The 17,882-nt window shown below is 39.3% G+C and overlaps 1 protein-coding gene across 1 annotated transcript in view; it reads left to right on the top strand.

Moving 5' to 3' along the window:
* Positions 1–17,882, top strand: part of MOCOS (molybdenum cofactor sulfurase) — a 232,959-nt gene that overhangs the window by 197,908 nt on the left and 17,169 nt on the right. The window contains exons 9-12 of the mRNA XM_040586176.1: positions 5,841–6,003; positions 12,000–12,081; positions 16,286–16,410; positions 17,016–17,121. Coding sequence (XP_040442110.1) covers positions 5,841–6,003; positions 12,000–12,081; positions 16,286–16,410; positions 17,016–17,121 — 476 coding nt within the window. The remainder of the gene's footprint in view (positions 1–5,840; positions 6,004–11,999; positions 12,082–16,285; positions 16,411–17,015; positions 17,122–17,882) is intronic.

The following is a 17,882-nucleotide window of genomic DNA, read 5'->3' as shown; positions in this document are numbered from 1 at the left end:
GGGGAAAAGCCCCATGCCTCATGCATACTTCTCATGCCAGGCATGTGTTAATCAGCCCAATGTGAAAGCAGGGTTCATCTTACCTCAACTTGCCCCTGTAAAGTTAGATACTATTCCGTAAGCAGTGGGAGATGGATACCTGCTAATTCATTTTATCATAAAATAGGCATCTGCAGTAGGAAAAATTAATTGTTCCTGGATATTTCTGTCTCCATTGACTACAAGAGGATTCCAAGGCAACCTGGATTACACAGCTAACACTAGCTGATTTGAAAAGTTTAAAAATAGATACTAAACCAGCAATTACATTATGAGGTTTAGTTTTGCATGCCTAAAGTAATTTCTGAAGTCTGTTATGATATTTTTTGATAACAGAGCATCAGCTGCATTAGGACCCAGTATGCTACGCACTGTCAGAGCCTGTATTGCCAACAAGTAATATACAATTAAATATATACTGTATTTAGTATATGGTGTTGGAAGGGAGTGGAAGTTCACTATAAATAGCATTTAGCTCTCCTCCTCTTCTCAAAGAGCATTTTTTATGCATTTCCACTTGGTTTATAGAAGATACATGAGTACATGTGAAAGAACAGTAGAAGCTGACCTAACAGATACACTGACAAAGGGCTTTCAATGCATAAGGAAAGCAGGCCAGGAGACAAAGTCAAAAGAGTATTTTTATTTTCATCAATTTCTATATTGAAGTAAATCCCCAAAGAAAATGTGTTTGCTTTTGTGATATTCTTCCTATTCACCAGGCATTCTTCACATATTTCTTCCCAAAAGTTTGAGAGGCACCTTTACATGTCTGCATGTCTACATGTACTGTTGTACATTTATAACCAGCCTGTGAAAGATCAGTCAGTCTCACTGTTTGCCTACAGAAGGGGTAAAAATGGCAACTTACAGCCCACCATTTGTAGTGAGCTTTAAAATTCAGTTAATCCCATTCTGAATCAGACAGTGGCTTGGTCCCACTGGAAGATCCCAATGGGTAAGAGTAGAATAGCAAGCTATCGTTTCCAGAACCCACACCGTCGCTAACTGCAGAGTGCACCAACCTCCAGATCTATGTGTGTCATTACTGCAACATCAGCCTGTATCACCTTGAAACAGGGAAATAACCCATCCCGCCCGCCCTGGAGTTTGAAGCGAGACAGGCTAGAGGAGCTTTGCCATGATTGAGTGGAATCAAATCCTGAAAATAATTTTGTCTTATAAGTTATTGATTATACCAGTATCTCGTTAAGTTTTTATCGTGAAAAGACTGAATCCTATAGAAAATTATTCCTTTGCCATTCTGTTACTGGTTCTTATCCTACAAACTTCACATTAAACATTGTATTATCTCCTTACTTCAGTAAATTCATAAACTTCTAATGTCATAATCATGTAGCTTGTAGTTTTCTTGGTCTTCAGTTAGAATCCAAGAATTGAAATTCAGTTTCATGTTTTAAATCTAAAATACTTTTAGATACTTTGTAGTTGTTGGAAATTTAGAAAACTGTTTTCCCAATTAAGAATTTGATTTCCATTTTTGTCAATTGTAGGGTAGCTCTAAGCTAGCTTATGTGAAAAGATGAAAGTGGTTTAGATACTGGACAGCAATAAATTCACTTCACTTGTGATACTTGGATACTTGAGATCAGAATCTCATAGATTTTTAAGTTCAGGTCCAGGCCTCCAGCTGGTATGGGAGGTCAGACCTTTAGCATGTGTAGTAAATAGGCTTTATTTTAAGTAGACGATCACTTATGTTTGCCTAAAATAATATGTGCTGTGGAAAATTCCAGCGAACTGTGTGTGCAGGACTCGGCCAGTCTGCCAGTGAAATCTGCCTGCTGACTTACTGGTTGCAGGATAGATGACTTCATTAGGGGCAGGAGGACAAACTCTATGAGGATGTGAGTACAGACAGACTCACAGCTCTTTGATCTCTTTAGAGTCACATCATCTCCTCCTCTCCTAGACTCTGATTTCTCTGTTCTTACTCTAAGTGTTTCAGTATGGGGGGTGCTTGACCTCCAGAGAAAATGGGAGTGCAGGGTGCTTTGGCAGCTAGGAAGATGAAGCTTGGCATGAAGGTCATCAGCTCGCTGCAGGTCGGTTAGTTCCTACAACATTTTGCAAAGTGTTCCCGGTCATGGGACAGTCTCATCTCAGTGTGCCATGGGTTTTGTAGTGCAGGAAGTGGAGGGCAGAATATTCTAACTCAGCTTCTTAAATGCACTTTCTTTTCCCTAGGATTAGTTTATTAAATGGGGAAAAGCAATGAAGAGAAGTAACCTCTATCCCAGACCACTTTTTTTTCTTCCTTTCCAACATAAAAATGTGTTTTAAGCATGCATTTTTAAGCATGAACATCTTTCATGTTGATGAATTTTGCATAATTACATAATGCAATGTGCCCAGTGAAAAAGGTTAGGTCTTTAAACATTAATAACTTTATTATTCTTGCAGTAGATTTCAGAGTATAAAAATTGCATCTCAACACAGAAGACAAATTATCTTTTAATTTAAAATACAATGCAAATTCCTGGTGATCAGTGGATAAATTATACGTAAGACCGCTAACATTTTTAAACTTACATAATTTAAAACCCATTCAGTGATTCCTTTAGTGTGTTTGAAAATTGTATTAGCCTTCATGATGACCTTACTGTGAACTATGGAGAAATGCAGCCCAAAATGTTTGAAAGAAATTTCTGGGGAAAAAAAAAAAAAAAAAAAAAAAAAAAAAAAAAACCAGAACCATGTTTTTGCAATGCATATTTTTACATTACAAGAAGAAAAATGGACTAAAGCAGATAGGACAATACCATGTACTGGCTGTACTATGCAATGAGCCTTGCATATGACAGGTAGAGAAGACCTTATGCTGGATGATCAGCTCACCTGCCATGCTGGGAATGAAGGTGTATGCTAGCATCTGTCAGTAAAATATTGGTGTCCCTGCTTTCTTTCTGCCTTCTCCATTGTAATTTGTCTCAGTAGTCAGAGATGGTCAGACAACTTTAGGGAATCAAGTTAGAAGCTGTGTAATGCAGCATTCCTTACTGTGATATATGCTAACCTGATTTACTTTGCAGTAAGCTTCATCGGTTGCTTTACTTCATGGTACTGGTTGCCTGAATATAGGTAATTTAGTGACATTTGAGTGCCCTGCCTGAGCTCCTGCTGCTGATCTACCAGGATACACATCATCTTTGCAGCCCGTGTCCTATCTCCTAGCCTTGGGCAGACATCGCAGACATAATCCAGGGGGAGCAAACCGAACCACTCATATCTCAGATAAAAGCAGAGCAGGCAGACTTTGCTTGAACTGCCTGTTCAGTTGCTTGTAATCATTTAACAGTCCCTTCAGCCTCTTTGAAATAATGGCAGGAAACAGTCTGCACAGGTCACAAGCCTAAGCGCTAAGAATAGAAATGTATATGTTCTTCCATGCTCATCTCCAGTATCAGCGTTGGCAACAAACCAGCTCTGACTGTTTCATGATCATCTGTGACTCTCTGTCCAAGGCAGGGTGCACAGTTATTTTGTTGTTGCAACTTTACTCATTTGGGCTTTAGCAACACGTGCAATACAGTAAGTTGAAAATTTAAGAGAAAGTAGAGCACTTGACAGTGGACAGGGGACACCCGTGAGAGGACAGGAACTCACAGCAGGGCACATGTATGTACGAGTCTCTTACTACAGTGGCAAATGCCCGGAGGAAGGGGAGGAATGGGCTGAGGACGTATAGTCATATGATGCATTTTGGAGTGGAGTGTGGAGTTAGCTGCCATAATTTTAGACCTACCAGAGGTGTTCTGAATGGAAGATGTTGATTATTTCCAAATACCTGCTACCTAGCTAGCTGGGTTTTCCCCACAATGACTATTAGCATGTGAGAATCAGCTGAAGTTCTGATTAAAGGGAGAATGTTTTGTTTTGCTGATAAAACCTCTTGCCTTCAGTGAAGGGTAAGCAAGCACTTAAGCTATCTCCTCAATAAGACTCCTGTCCTGAAGTGGAAGCAAAACAACTGAAAGTTACAATAGGGAGCTAGGAGCCTTTGTGCTTTTTTTCTGGTTTTCTTCTCTTTTAGTTTATTCTGCTCTTTATATCTTGCAAATCCTGTAAAGATCTGTTGGATCCATGGGAGCATGTATTACCGATTAGTGATCTTCTGTTTTGGAAGGGAGATTTGTTAGCAGGAAATTCTTGCAGTTCTCAGATGATTACCAGCTGTTCAAATGCATTTTGTAATCTAATTATACAGGATAACCAAAAAATACTGGCCTCTCCAAAGAATAATTTCCAGCAAGAACAAAAGTCTGTTCCTGAGCTGATATTGCAGTCTTTGGGCTATGATTCCTCTCCTAAAAAATACAAAGCTTCATATCATTTAGGTGCTGACAGTTTGAGGCATTTGGAGAACATGGTTTCAGATGACAGTGTCAGGCATAAAGTTTTCATTTTTGACTGATTTTTTCATCCATTCTCACTTAAAAATCTGCCAAGTAATATTATACTCAAGCAGGTTGATAAAACATATTTCTTCTCTTTAAAATCTTTCCATGTATTTTCTGTATTCAATACAGTTGATATCACGATGGCCAAATTATTTCTAGTTCATCTTTAACGCTTGAAGTCTTCAGTTCCAGAGTGCCTACCCTCAGCTTTCTCTAGTCAGGCCATCAGTGTCAAGTTATTGCTGCAGGCTCCTATAAAACCTGCAAAAGTTTATAAAAACGGGATATCATGGGTTCTACGAGGTTTTGGATAGAGCACATGCTAAACAAAAATGTGATTTTTAATTAATCTAACCAGTGCTTCCAGCCATGCTAGACATATCCTTTTCTCAACACCTTTTGCTAAAGTCTTTTACCAGTTAATTCGTGTGAGTTGTGCTAAGATTTTATACAAGAATTCAACAAAGTTCCGCTGTAGTTAACTTTTCTTGGTATTCAACTGTGACTAGAAAGCATACGTGAGCTGAAGCAATAAGTTTAAATGTCCAGCTTTATTTTAAAAGAGTGGTATTAATATTTTAACATTCTGAAGGAGAAAGCAGTTATTAATATCACCCAAAGGCATTACTAAAATTGCTCTGTCTTTTGATTTCAAGATTACCATCTGTGTAGCATCAGTAACAGATGTTCTTTTCACCAGAAAAATGTACATGAAAGCAAGGGCAATATGCTTGTATGGCTATTGGATGTAAAGACTGTTACAGAAGTAATGGAAGAACATACAGCAAAGAAGACAATGTGTTTTGTTGTAAGGAGATCTGGAGAAACTATTATGCTCCTAGCTAAACCAGAAGCCTAAGTGGTGGAGGTTTTCTCAAATGAATTCATTGGTAAAGCGGTTCCAGTTTTATGAAAAATAAGGTTTTTCAGAATTTTTAATTTCACATTGTTCTTGCTTTTTTTGTGTTTGGTTTTGCCTTAATTCATGCAGCTCCCATTAAATGTCCGTGCTTTGTAAATCAAAAGAAAATTGTTGGGGGGAGATGTTCTAAAAGTGGATGAGTATAAAACTGAAAACAGTTTTCAGAGTGTTTCAGAGATTGTTTATTCTTATAGCTCTGTTAAATTAAAGTGTATGATAATATGTAACAAATTGCAGTAACTCAGTTTTGTTTTGTCAGCTTTCAACAGTGATATCTTTATCTTTGATTTGCAATTAAGGTTTCTCTTATTAAAGGCTGACACTGGCTTGCACATGTTTTCGTGATTTCAAAGAATTTCATTAACAGTTTCTTTTCCCTTTCTTTTCTTTTCAGCATAAATCTATTAATGCAGCTAAAATTTTCTAAACTTTTTTATCCCTTCCTGACGCTCTCCCAGGTTACAGAATGGCCAGTAGGAAACCAGGGTTTGCTGTATGACCGAAACTGGATGGTTGTAAACCAGAATGGAGTCTGCATGACTCAGAAGCAGGAGCCAAGGTTGTGTCTTGTAAATCCCTCAATTGATCTGAAGCAAAAACATATGGTCATTCAGGCAGAAGGTTAGTGAACAATTCCTCCCTTCATTATTGGTATCAAACTTCTGGGCAGAGACACCTGCATGCACCCACTAAACTACTGAATGCTCTGTGTGCTTACTGGCTTCAGGGAGAAATTCTGCTACCAGCTGTGGGCAAAGAAAGCCCAGGCTGTAATATAAAGCCCTGGGTAGTTTGCTAGTTTGTTTTGGGGACAGACAGAGCAGACAGCAACTCCCTACGTGCATACATAAAGTGGATGCTCCAGGAAGGAGGAACGAACTGACAGATATGGAAACTTACTGACTAGTGTACCTCTCCACATCAGCAAGTCCAGCAGCCTGAAGGATCTGTTATTGCCACAGAGGTAAAGGAATAGGAGCCTAACATCAAACACCCTGGCCAAAGACCTTCCCGTTTTATAGCTCTCCTTCTTCCAGCTCTGTGATTAGAGGGGTAGAGTCTTCAGTGGAAATTAGTATGAATTAAAATAAGGAATAGACTTAGCTCAGTTAAATACCTGCACTAGCAGGCAAATATTTCATGATGTTTGGATTCATCAAAATCCTTTTTATTCACTGCTGAGGGGAAAACCCCAAACAAACAACTTATGGAAAGTATTACGGAAAGCCCTTTGCTGCTTGGACGTACAAATTACTATTTTGCTAACAGTGCTGTTAGCACTGAATGCTGGAACAGGTTTGTATTCCACAAAAGTCGTTATTAATGTCAAGTTTGCATGTGTCTGAATTGTGTTCATCATTTCCCTGGGGTCTAACATTTACTCAGCCTGGATGTCTTGACCATTAATAATGTATGTGCCCACATTTTCAGTAGCTAGAGCAAAACAAGGCATCTTATATTCAGATTTTTCACCCTTTATTAGAAATCCATGCGAGTAAACCTGTAACTACAGTCTGCTTTCTGTTTGTATATTACAGTTGTCCTTTCCAGCTGTCTGAGCATTCTCCATAAAATTAAGTCTGACCAGTTGATTTATTTTGTCTGGAATAGGTTTGTCAAACTTTCACTAGTTTTGTGTGATTTTGTGTGTGTGTTTCAGAATCCAAACACGATCTAATCTCTTCTTAGGGATTCTAGACTGGCTCGTTGGCACAAACGCTTCTATTTTCCACTCTTCCCTCTATAATCTTTCTTTGAAGAGGTATTGTTAATTCATTTCAGTTCTATGTGGAACACCTTGCACCTCAAATTTTTGGTGTTCAGTTGTATAGAAAGCCTTCTCTCACAACTTTTAAATTACCAAATGCTTCAGAATGTCAGTTATTTCTAGAAATTTAGTTCCTTAGCATTTCTCTTCCTTTCTGTGTGCACCTCTTGCTTGGAGACACCGTGTGAAGTCTTGTCCAAACTTTCTCCATTTATCCTTTACATTTTCCGTGGTTCAGCTCTGTTGAGCCTTTTGCTTGCTTCATTCTGCTCTTCTGAGTATGTTCTTTTTTCCCCTTGCTAGTACCATATTGTTCAGGGAAGTGTATATCCATTAGTACGTTTGCCTGTCAATAATACCTGCACTGACATACTTCAGAGTCAGGAAGAAGTTTTCTCAGGCAGTCAAGGCATCCATTTCTCACTGAGATTTACAATGCCTTGCCATATTTAGGGCCAAGGTGAAATTCACCTTTAAATCCTATATTTTACTTTGTGTCATTCTTGGAGTTTTACTGTCATGCACCTTCCATCCAATGAAAGTGAGAACCATTTCCACCCAGAAGTGATTGATCCAATCTATGGATCACTTTTCCTCCGAAAAGTAATTGATCAGATCTCCAGTGTGCTCTAACAGAAATATGGTGGGCATTTATTTATAGCCTGCTTTGGTACAGCCAGTGTGTAAGAATAGAGTCATTTTATTCTTTCTATAATGACTGTAGATACCAATAATCCTAGCCCATAAGGTGGTGTGGAGCTTCTTTTTATAATATTCCTGCTATTTTTCACTCTCATGGTGTTCTTGCAACCTGTGGCATTCTTTAATGCTTGACAGTGCAATACTGGCTTTCATTTGCTTGGGGAGAATATTCCAGAGGTTACTGCTCATAAGATAGTGCAGCAATGGGAACACATACAAACAGGCAGGGTAAGACTGAGCAGATAAATCTGTGGGAAGTTGTTCCAATATTTATTCTGTTTTCTTTCCTCTTACCTCCAGCCTAAATGCATGATTTCTTTGTTAGCGTTATTTTTTTTTTCCTTTATCCCTTCACATACATGGGTCATCATTATATCTCCCACTTAAATCATTTCATGTCAGACAAATTTAATGTAATAAGTTGACTCTTTACTTGAAAATCCCATGTTAATCAGTGTTGCTTTTGTCACCACTCTCACCAGCCTGTCACTAGTCTGTTGCTAATTTGGGACCTGAAGCTGAACGCCGCCTGTGTAGCTGGAGCAGCGATCAGGTGGTGAGGAGCAGTGGACCTCTGAGGAGCCAGGCTGGCTGTTCTACAGCTCGGGGCCTTCGCGGGCCTGTGCCGGTGGCTAATGCTATTTCAGATTTGTAGCACTTAGCCTGCTGACTACAGCCACCTCCAGGTCTCTTCCAGCTTTGTTGCTTTGTGAGTTATTTCTCCCACTGTATGCCTCCCACCCAAACTGCCTTTCCCCAGCCACAGTAGCATGCATTTTTCCAAGATTAGTTGTGTTTTCTCCAGCTCCCCCTCTCCTCCCTCTGCCCTCACAGTTCTTGTGGAGAGTCCCTTTGCTCCTCTCAGTGTGATGGGGACATACCTGGTGGTGAGGAGTGGGTGAGGGAGGCGACAGCAGTGAAAAAAAGAGAGAGAAAACCTTTGAGCTGCAGGTTTACTGAATCCCCCGCCCCAGTGAACGTGAAAGCCCAGCAGCTCCGAGCTGACTGGGTGACAGCTGCAGCCCGCCTAGCTGCCTTCCTCCTGCTCCTCTGCAAGGAGGCTGTAACCACTCTGCTTTCTCTACCAGTTTCTCTGCTATCATCTGCGCCTTTCTCGTTGTGAGAGCAGGCTGTGGCAATGATCTCCATCTAGAGCGTGCTTTGCTGTCTGGCGGTGCCTCTCCCGTAGAGAGAGCCTGAGGCAACGTGCTGCTGGATTAGGTGCCTCTGGTAAGTGCCTAAAGCCGAGTGGGGCAAATCCCACGTGGCCGAAGTATGTGGCATTTTTAAAGAACGCTTTGCTGTTATACTGTTAGATTATGGTGAAGACTGTCTGTGACACTTTTAAAACATAATGAGTCTGTTCTCTCTCCCCCTCCAGGCATGTGCTTTTCTCTCCCTCTAGAACTTTTCATTAGTGGAAAATTTGTTTATGGCTATTTTATTTCAATATGGTTTAATATTCTCCGTCTTCCCTGTCCAACAACATAAAATTGTCGGCACGATTTAGTGTGACAGTAACTGCTTTAATACCTTTTGCTGAATCCTCCGTATGCTGAGGCACCACTTCAGGTTCTTTCTTTAACTCCTGCATGTTGGGTGTCTCTGTAGCCCACCTAACAAGCAGCCCTGAGTGGGAAGACCCAGCTGTGTGATCCTGCCACCGCTGTGCGTAGCAAAGACATCAGACTGGGACTCTAGACAAGGCCAAAACTGCCTGAAGGCTTAGGATCTTTCCCTGCAAAATTAGTTGGCTTGCATGGTGTTCCCCTGATCCCCGAGGAAGGGGGTGAGAGCAGAGGGAGAGGAAAGCTTGTGCTTAGTCTCTCACTGGCTGTACTTTACTTCAGTACAAGGAGTGAGATTTTAATTTTGAGAAACTGTGCTTGTCAATTTTGTCAGAATTATTTTCTTAGGCTATGTGGTTGTTAACAGGCATTTCCTATTCTTTTTGGCATAAAGAGTGTAACGAACCCTTGCTATCACTGAGAAAATCAATGTAACTCTAAATAAACCCCCATGGAGGCAAACAACTTCTTATATCTTGTCTGAAGCAGTTGATGGGTAGGATACCAGTAACTTAAAGGTGGGCAAGAGCAGGTACCTTTATTTCTAGAAGCCATATTACATTAAGTGGGAATCCAGGGAAATCTTGTTGTCCTGTTCCATCGAATACGTGAACGGGGGCACAGATTACACTGGGCTTGTTCCTGACCTGCACAAAAGTCAGCCAAACAGAATTTGGCTGAGAATACATTTCTGTAGAAGGCTAATTTCTTTCTTTCTGTTTTAGCTGACAATCAGCACTACTCTGGCAAGTCGGGCATCAGTTTGCTGCTGCACAGAGGGAGAAATTTTGGGTGATGTTAAGGCTTTAAAATATTGGAGTAGAAAGTAGTTCCTAGTAAAACTGAGCAACTAATTACACTTTATGGAGTTTATTGTGCCTTCAAATAGTCCTGTGTTACTGCCAATAAAAATAATGGGAATTAAGTGCATACACTGATGAAAGAATATACATGAATAGTTTATATTTCAGTCTATTGAAATAACAGACTTCTAATTTTTCTCACTGACTGAAAATAGGAGCTATAAAAACAAGAATAATTTTTTTATATTAATACTGTGAGCACATCTGTGAATTTTATTATCAAGCAAATGACCATGGAGAATGACAGCTTTTACATTTTAGTAACTGGCAATATTCTTTTTTATTTTTTTGCCTTAAGATAGAATAAAATTGTAATTAACAATGTGTAACTGACCTAAACATCACTGTAAAATGTGTACTGTTCAATTAAAATGTGATACACTTGCTGGTGTATAAAAGCAGGGCTTTTTAAAGCCCTGAGACTCTATTTTAAGAATTTTTGTGAGTACGCCTTGCTTAGAAAGTATTTTTAAAAGATACCACAGCTAAGGATGCATACAGGACAAAACCTTTCGAACTCTTCTTTTCCAGAAGGAATGTTGCTAATGGTTAATTGTTTCAAAGTGCAAGAGCATTAGTTCTAGTCTATAAGATGGTAACAATGACTTCTTTTTCAGGTTCTTGCAAGCAAGTTCAATACTTTTATTACAAGTTTTATTTTCCTAAATGAAGCTAGCTTTTCCCCCTCTGTCTTAACTTCTGAAGTATACTAACGTCATTAAAAAAAGGAGCTGATAGTTGGGATATAGTGAATCTGAACTACATTTTATTACTCTTCAGAAAAGATTTCACCCTATCACAGAGCTGGTAGAGCTTGATTCTTATGTGTACTAAATACTACAAACAGGAAGTACTAAGTGAAATCAAAATGTGCTGTTATAAAGCTGGGAAATGGGAGATAGGAGTCTTTGCTGGTATCTTGCAGTATAATGGAAAAGAGCTGGACTCATTGCATCTACACAGTAAAACTCTCTGTCATTTAAGATTATGGCTTTCAATTAACAGAAAGCAAAACAGTACAGCTTTTCTTTTTGCTTCTAGTAAACCACAGTAGCCTTTTCATTTCTTTGAGTCATTCTTTTCAAGATAACAAACTACTGAAGAAGTTGTTAACATAGATCATTACCAGGGATTCCTCATCTGTTTTAAACGTAGAAATAGATGGGAATAATTTTTTCATTAGTGGTTTCCATACATTTTATCTTTAAATTATTGTAGGTTTATGACACATTGTATTTCTTTCCTTGAAGAGCCTGTGCTTATTTTTTCACTTCTTTGTTTCCGTCTTTCATCTTCCATCTTTCAGATCATTCCATTTCACCATTCAGAAAAAAAATGCCAACCCAACAGTGATTAACCTCATCTCCTGATTTGCTAGAGGGGCCACAACAGTGATAAACTCATCCTTTCAACAGAAACCATGGCTGAAGCAGTAATTCTGTGCCAGTTTTGTTGCCTGATATACACAGATATTGAAGTTACTCGACTGGAAATTGTTTATTCCTTAACGTGGACTTTGCTCTTTGCATTATCATTTGGAGCCACCTGCAGGCAGAGAATGTAATTCTAGCAAAAAAAAAAAAAAAAAAGATTTGTCACATACTGTTTGGGAGGCTGCTGTGATTGTGAACAGATGTAAAACTAAGAAATTTTTATTGACCCTATGGTTCTGCATAAATTTTTTATTTAAATATAGTTTGCTCTTTGCCCATCTAGGAATGGACCCAATATCTGTATCACTGGAAGAAAATACTGGAGAAGGGGCAGTGATCAGTGAGAGTAAAGTCTGTTCACACAGGTGAGTGACAACGGAGAGGAGTCACAGCTGAAAATCACTGTAGTGACACACAGGACACGACTGGATGGACGTGCAGGGGCAGATGTCCTTACAAAAAGAGAGGGAGCGTAGAAAGCTATTAATGACTTAGTGGACCAGGAGAAGACAGGTCCAGATAGGTAATTTGGCATGCCCAGCATGTCTGGTACAAACCATTAAATAACAATAAAAATGAAAAAGGGGAGGAAGGATGGTACAAGAGACTGTGATGAATTGGCACTCACTTGAATAAGGGAGATCTTTTATTTTACTTGCTGCAAGGGTGAGAAAAGGGAAAGGTGTCCCCAGTTATTTCCAAATGCCAGCTGGGAGCCTCAGCAGGGTTTGAATGCAGTTCCTTCATTTGGCAATAATGATGCTGGCAACTTTTTCCATTTCCTGCTGCGCAGATTCAAAATTGCTAGAACCTACTGAAGTTATAAACCCATATTTACAACCCTTTTTAATTCTTTTTTGACCACCCATGTTGATCAATGTCCCCTTAACAATCTTGGGAAGATTGCAGGCAAGTATGTGAAATTACATGATCTCTAATCAAGAGACATACCACTTCACTGAAATATAACATTATGAATAAATTAATTTCCTATCAGTTAACTTAAATTTTTATCCATCATACTTTCTAAGTACTTCCCAGTCTCATTAAGTTTTCTGAGTGGCAGTGTAACAAGTGCCTTCCTAAAGTACATTTGCATTATCTACTTTTCTTTTTGCCAGGTCTCTTGATAAGTCCAACTAAAAGCCATTTACAGATTTATGTCTTCTTTTAACCAAGGTATACTAATTCTTTGTAACCTTCTACATTTGCTTCTCTGAGGGTAACACATAAACAAACCAGCAGAAGACCTGGCCATTTTCCCCATGGAGCCATGCAGGAAATTATCTTCTCCTTCTTTTCTACTAGCTATTCAGATGATAAAGAGGATTTTTTCCTCAGACGTGTATTTTCTTCAGGTAGTGGAATTCACCCAAGAGTCATTTGTTTTAACCATCTGTCCCACTTCCTTTAGTGTTGACTCATCCTCAGCCTCCCCATGGTTAGCCCATCTATTACAGGCTGTAAAATAGGCTAGGTTATCTTTCTCTCTGCGTGCATATAATTTGCTGCCATGCTATTTATTGTAGTTTGTCTTTCATGTCACTGACTGTGTCATTTTTAATGTATAAAATAGGAAATTTTCATGGGAAACTGCTTAGAGTTCTGAGGAGGAAGAAAAGGACAGAATGACAAAGAAAAGGGAGGTGTAAGACAAACTGCACAGTGGACTGTGATTAGCAAATAAACAAGGCAGAAAGTAAGGCAGAATGACTGGACAACGTTGATGAGGCTCTGAAACTGCTCAGAGATCCAATAGCACTTGATGCCACGTTCCCATGTTTCAGCAGGGGAGCCTCTGTGGCCAAAAAAGGAGAAACAGGAGCAAAACAGTCCTTTGCGCTAGAGCTGGAGGTGATTTGTGGTCCGAGGTCTTTTCTGCAAAGTGTCTGAGGTGAGCAATGGGACCAAATCTTTGTTAAAGGCTTTTATTCAAAATAAACTCCCACTGAAGGCATTTTCCACTTATTAATTCTGCTCTCTGGTTCTGTGATTTCATCCAGCTCTGTTGGCTTAGGTGGTTACTCTGAATTTACGCTGACATAGCTGAGAAGAGCACATGATGTAGAATCTGCAAGCAGTCACATAAGGAGGTTTAATTTCACAGCGACCACGAAAGGTTGATGAGCCCAAGTGTCCCTCATTAAGCAATTTGTCAGTGTTAGCCTTCATCTCAGTGAGGGTTGTCCATCAGCATGTGCTGTTCACATCGGGGGGACATGGCTCTCTAGTATGATATCTAACAGTGGACAGATGCAAGTAGAAGCTAGTGATGTTAAGTTTACTGATGTTGTAGAAGACCCTAAATGCTCGAGGTTAGTGCTCTGTAGCAATGGTCAAGGACACAGCCTCCTCTTAGACAGGCCGTGATATCAAAGAGATCAAGGGAAGGTTAATATCAGTGGGAGAAGGCAACAAAGGTGTAGTTAAAAACAATGTGAACTGAGCCTGTTGTGTGTAAATATATCTATTATATCCCTTGGGATTAATATTCAGGCTTCAGCTGTCCTTGTTTCTTGTTCTATAAATTACCTGGCTAGCGGGACCAGCTGTAAAACACCGAAGCTAAATGACATAACAGGAAGATGAGTGGGAAACTCAAGGCAAACAGTAAGCAAAATCTGAGAGCTAGGCCCACCTTTATGAATTGCCTGACATGTGGTAAATGAAATGTAATGCTGACAGACGTAAAGGAATACTCCAAAAAAATAAACATAAGCAGAAAATTAGAACTGAGCTACAACAGGACTTTGAATAAGACCTTGAAGAGATGATGGTACTTGCTCAGAAAATGATCTGATGATAAGTGAAAGCAATTTGAAGACACAGGAGTCTTGGAATACAAAAACTGCACAGTGATGTTTGATGAAATACTAAGAATGCTGTGTGTGTCTAACTCAGCCACTGTGACTCAATAAGTAAATTAAAAAGAAGGCAAACTTTTGTTCCTGATTTATGTGCTATTAAGCCCCAGCAAGCTGCTAGAAGCAGTTGGCTCAGGAGAGAATTTATATACCTCTAGCACCTTTGTTTGGGTGGGAGTAAATACCTGGGGAATTTGTTTCACCTGAACTGTTCCCATGGTATATTCATGCTTTCTCATTAGCAGCCTAGCATGGTGGCCAGCAAGGACACAAGAACCACCCAGCTCAGGCTATGAAATCTCATGCGGAGACTCAGACTTTGGCCTCTCTTTTGCCACAGTGCCTATATGTCATCGTACCAGAGTTTCATTTCAGTCCTAGGACACCACTGGCTAGATGCAGCAGTGGTTGGCGCCTGTCCAGTCTCAGAGTTGGGAGAGGGACACAGAGCTGCACCACAATGAAAATTTGGAATAAGCGCTGAAGGAATACCTGATCCCTGCGGGATTATAAAATTTCTTTGATTTCACTTGTCCTGCTTTCTACCTGTGTAACTCAGTTGAACCTACAAAGCATTCCATAAAGCCAGGCTACTCCCTCTCTCAACCCTAGGGTTTACCATCTTTTGCTGTGCGGAGCCATTTGCTTGTTTCACAGGGCAGGTAGTCTCCGTGCCGATTAGCTGCTTTGGCTGGTTAGGGCAAGGCGAGCATAGGAGCACTGCTACTTCGCTTCCCTCGCTACAAGAATCCTGCCTGGATCAGCATGGGGGTTTGCATTCCTCTTAGCTGTTAATGCCATTTTAAAGTTAGGTGTCAGTCAAGTCTCCTTTTGTCATCAATAGAGTTAAACACTCCCAGAATGAGAGTCATCCCATCCTGAGGTCTAACATGGATGGGAACTACTTAATTCTTTCCGTTATCTGTGAGGGGAACCCAGGCAACTAATCTAAACTAGATGCCTAGTTTTTAAAAGATTGACATTAAGACTACTCAGGGCTGAGGAATCTAGTGGCAAATGGGATCGCTCCCCAGTGGTCTGTTCTGTGCTCTTCCTGAACTGAGAGAGGTGATCTCAAAATCATTCTAGGAGGGATTACATCCAGGTAAAGATGACAAGTCTATTACCAGCCTCTCACTAGACAATTCACTAGTAATGGAAATCATCTTTAGATAGAGAGATACTTAGGTTCTGCTAGCACTGCCATGTTTTAGTGTGGAATGTCTGTGCTAAAATGAATTACATTAGAGAATTAACATCGTTGTACCTGATGGGATCATTAAAAATTACATACAGTGTGGCACAGTGGAGCAATCTTAAATTCAACTCAGATTAATCCTATTTGAAAGCACAGACCAGAGACTAACTTTTTCATAATACTGTATTGTAATATGGGCTACCAGTTACTGTACTTCAGAGTCAGTGTCTTGAGTGTTGTGATTATTTAATCCTTTATTCCACAGTAATTTTCTGTATAAAATTAAATTAGATCTCGTGAATGTTATCTTCAAGAGTAACTGAGTAAAGTTGAGAAGATGGGGAGATGAAATTATGCAGAGCTTGACATTAGACACTCATCAGACAACACAGATTTTGTATTTTGTATTGAAAGAAGCAGAATAAACATCTTCATAATTTTTCTTCAGTTTTACAATTTAAATATTGGGCAATCAAATTTTGTTAAGTCCCTTTTTTCTCATAACAGGGTAAAAACATATGACTGTGGAGAAAGAATTGCTGGCTGGTTCTCTGTGTTTCTTGGTCGTCCATGTCGCTTGATAAGACAAAGTTCAGACATGAAAAGCAGGTCGCACCAGAAAAATACAAAAGGTATGTTGTCATTCTTTATTTGGGATTCCTCACTTAGTGAACAGGCTCATGGAATTCATACTGAGTGTGTAACTACCCTGATAAGGGTGAGAGAGTGATCCAGTATTGATCTAGTAGGTTTCAAAGGGTACATTTGTACCTAAACTGTCTATGCTGCCCTTCTGCTTCTCTACATTTGGTGAAAAAGTACAAATACACCATCCTGAGGGGTTTTTTATCATCATGACCATAATTCGGTCTGGAAACTCAATGATCATTTTGAAAAATTACCATGAAAAATGTATAAATAAAGAATTCATTCTTAGACTAAATTTCATTATAGAAAGGATCAAATTAGAAAGGGCATTGAAAACCATAGATATTGCTTTTGTAAATTGTTTTACAAATTTGGTAAAATCTCAGCTCTATATGAGTTTCTAAATGCGTGACATTATTATCATTTACAGGTTTGAGGGGATTCTTGGAAATTCTTGAGGTGTTTGGAGCTGAATGAATAATTTTTTAATGAGAATGAATAAGATATCAAAGGAAAGATGAGGTGAAATTACTAGTTTAACCTTCCTGATTTTTAATGATCATGTTAGAATGTTGGATTGATTTTTTAGGTCTGGCATCTGCTACAAACATCTCTCTCTCTCTTGTGAATGAAGCACAATACCTCCTGATAAATGTAGCAAGCATTCTACAGCTGAAAGAACATATTTCTGCAAGGTAAGATCCTTCTGTCTCCAAATGTCTCTCAGCAGTCTTGGATTCCAGAATCTTGCTGTAAGATGCCAATATAACTGTTTTATCTAGAAATTTATAGTTACTTTTCAATGTTCAACAGATCTATAGGTACTAAACTTCTGTAATGACTCATTCTTGTGTGACTTCTGAAAATGTGGATTATATGCTTGAACATAATCTGTCTGCCAGTCATCTTTAGGAAAACTTAAACAAAATTCTTGTCAAAAGATTTGGTGGCAGGAGATTATTGGGGAACAGCCAACTTCTATTTGTGAGAAAAACAAGGATAATTAGGTTTTCTCAACATAAATGATTTGGCAGTTGAAAATACTAAATTTTGCTACTTGCTGAACTATTTCTTTCCTATGAGAAGCATTAAGATTTAGAGCAAACACTCACAACAGAAATATCTTAAAACTACTTGTAGGACTAGATTCATCTCATTTCTTAATTGATTTGGCTTTATTTGTACGGAATTGGGGGATAGGAGCAGCAAATGAAACACTGAGCCAACCCACAGTTCCAAGATAAGGGACCTATTACCAACTAAATTTTCATACACTGACAACAGAAAGTTATTGTTTCTTGGGTGTAACTGGGACAGGCTCAGATTCAATAGAACATCTGCCCTCAAGGCCTCCATCACAGCTGTGCATCCTACAGCCCCGGTATTTGCCTCTGAGCCCCCTTTTCCTGTCTCGCTGAACTTTCCTGCCTCTGCTTGGTGTCATCTTCTTTCTTCT

The sequence above is a fragment of the Falco naumanni genome, chromosome 3, assembly GCF_017639655.2.
Source record: "Falco naumanni isolate bFalNau1 chromosome 3, bFalNau1.pat, whole genome shotgun sequence".
NCBI classification, from domain to species: domain Eukaryota; kingdom Metazoa; phylum Chordata; class Aves; order Falconiformes; family Falconidae; genus Falco; species Falco naumanni.
This window is presented reverse-complemented; position numbering and strand designations above follow the sequence as displayed.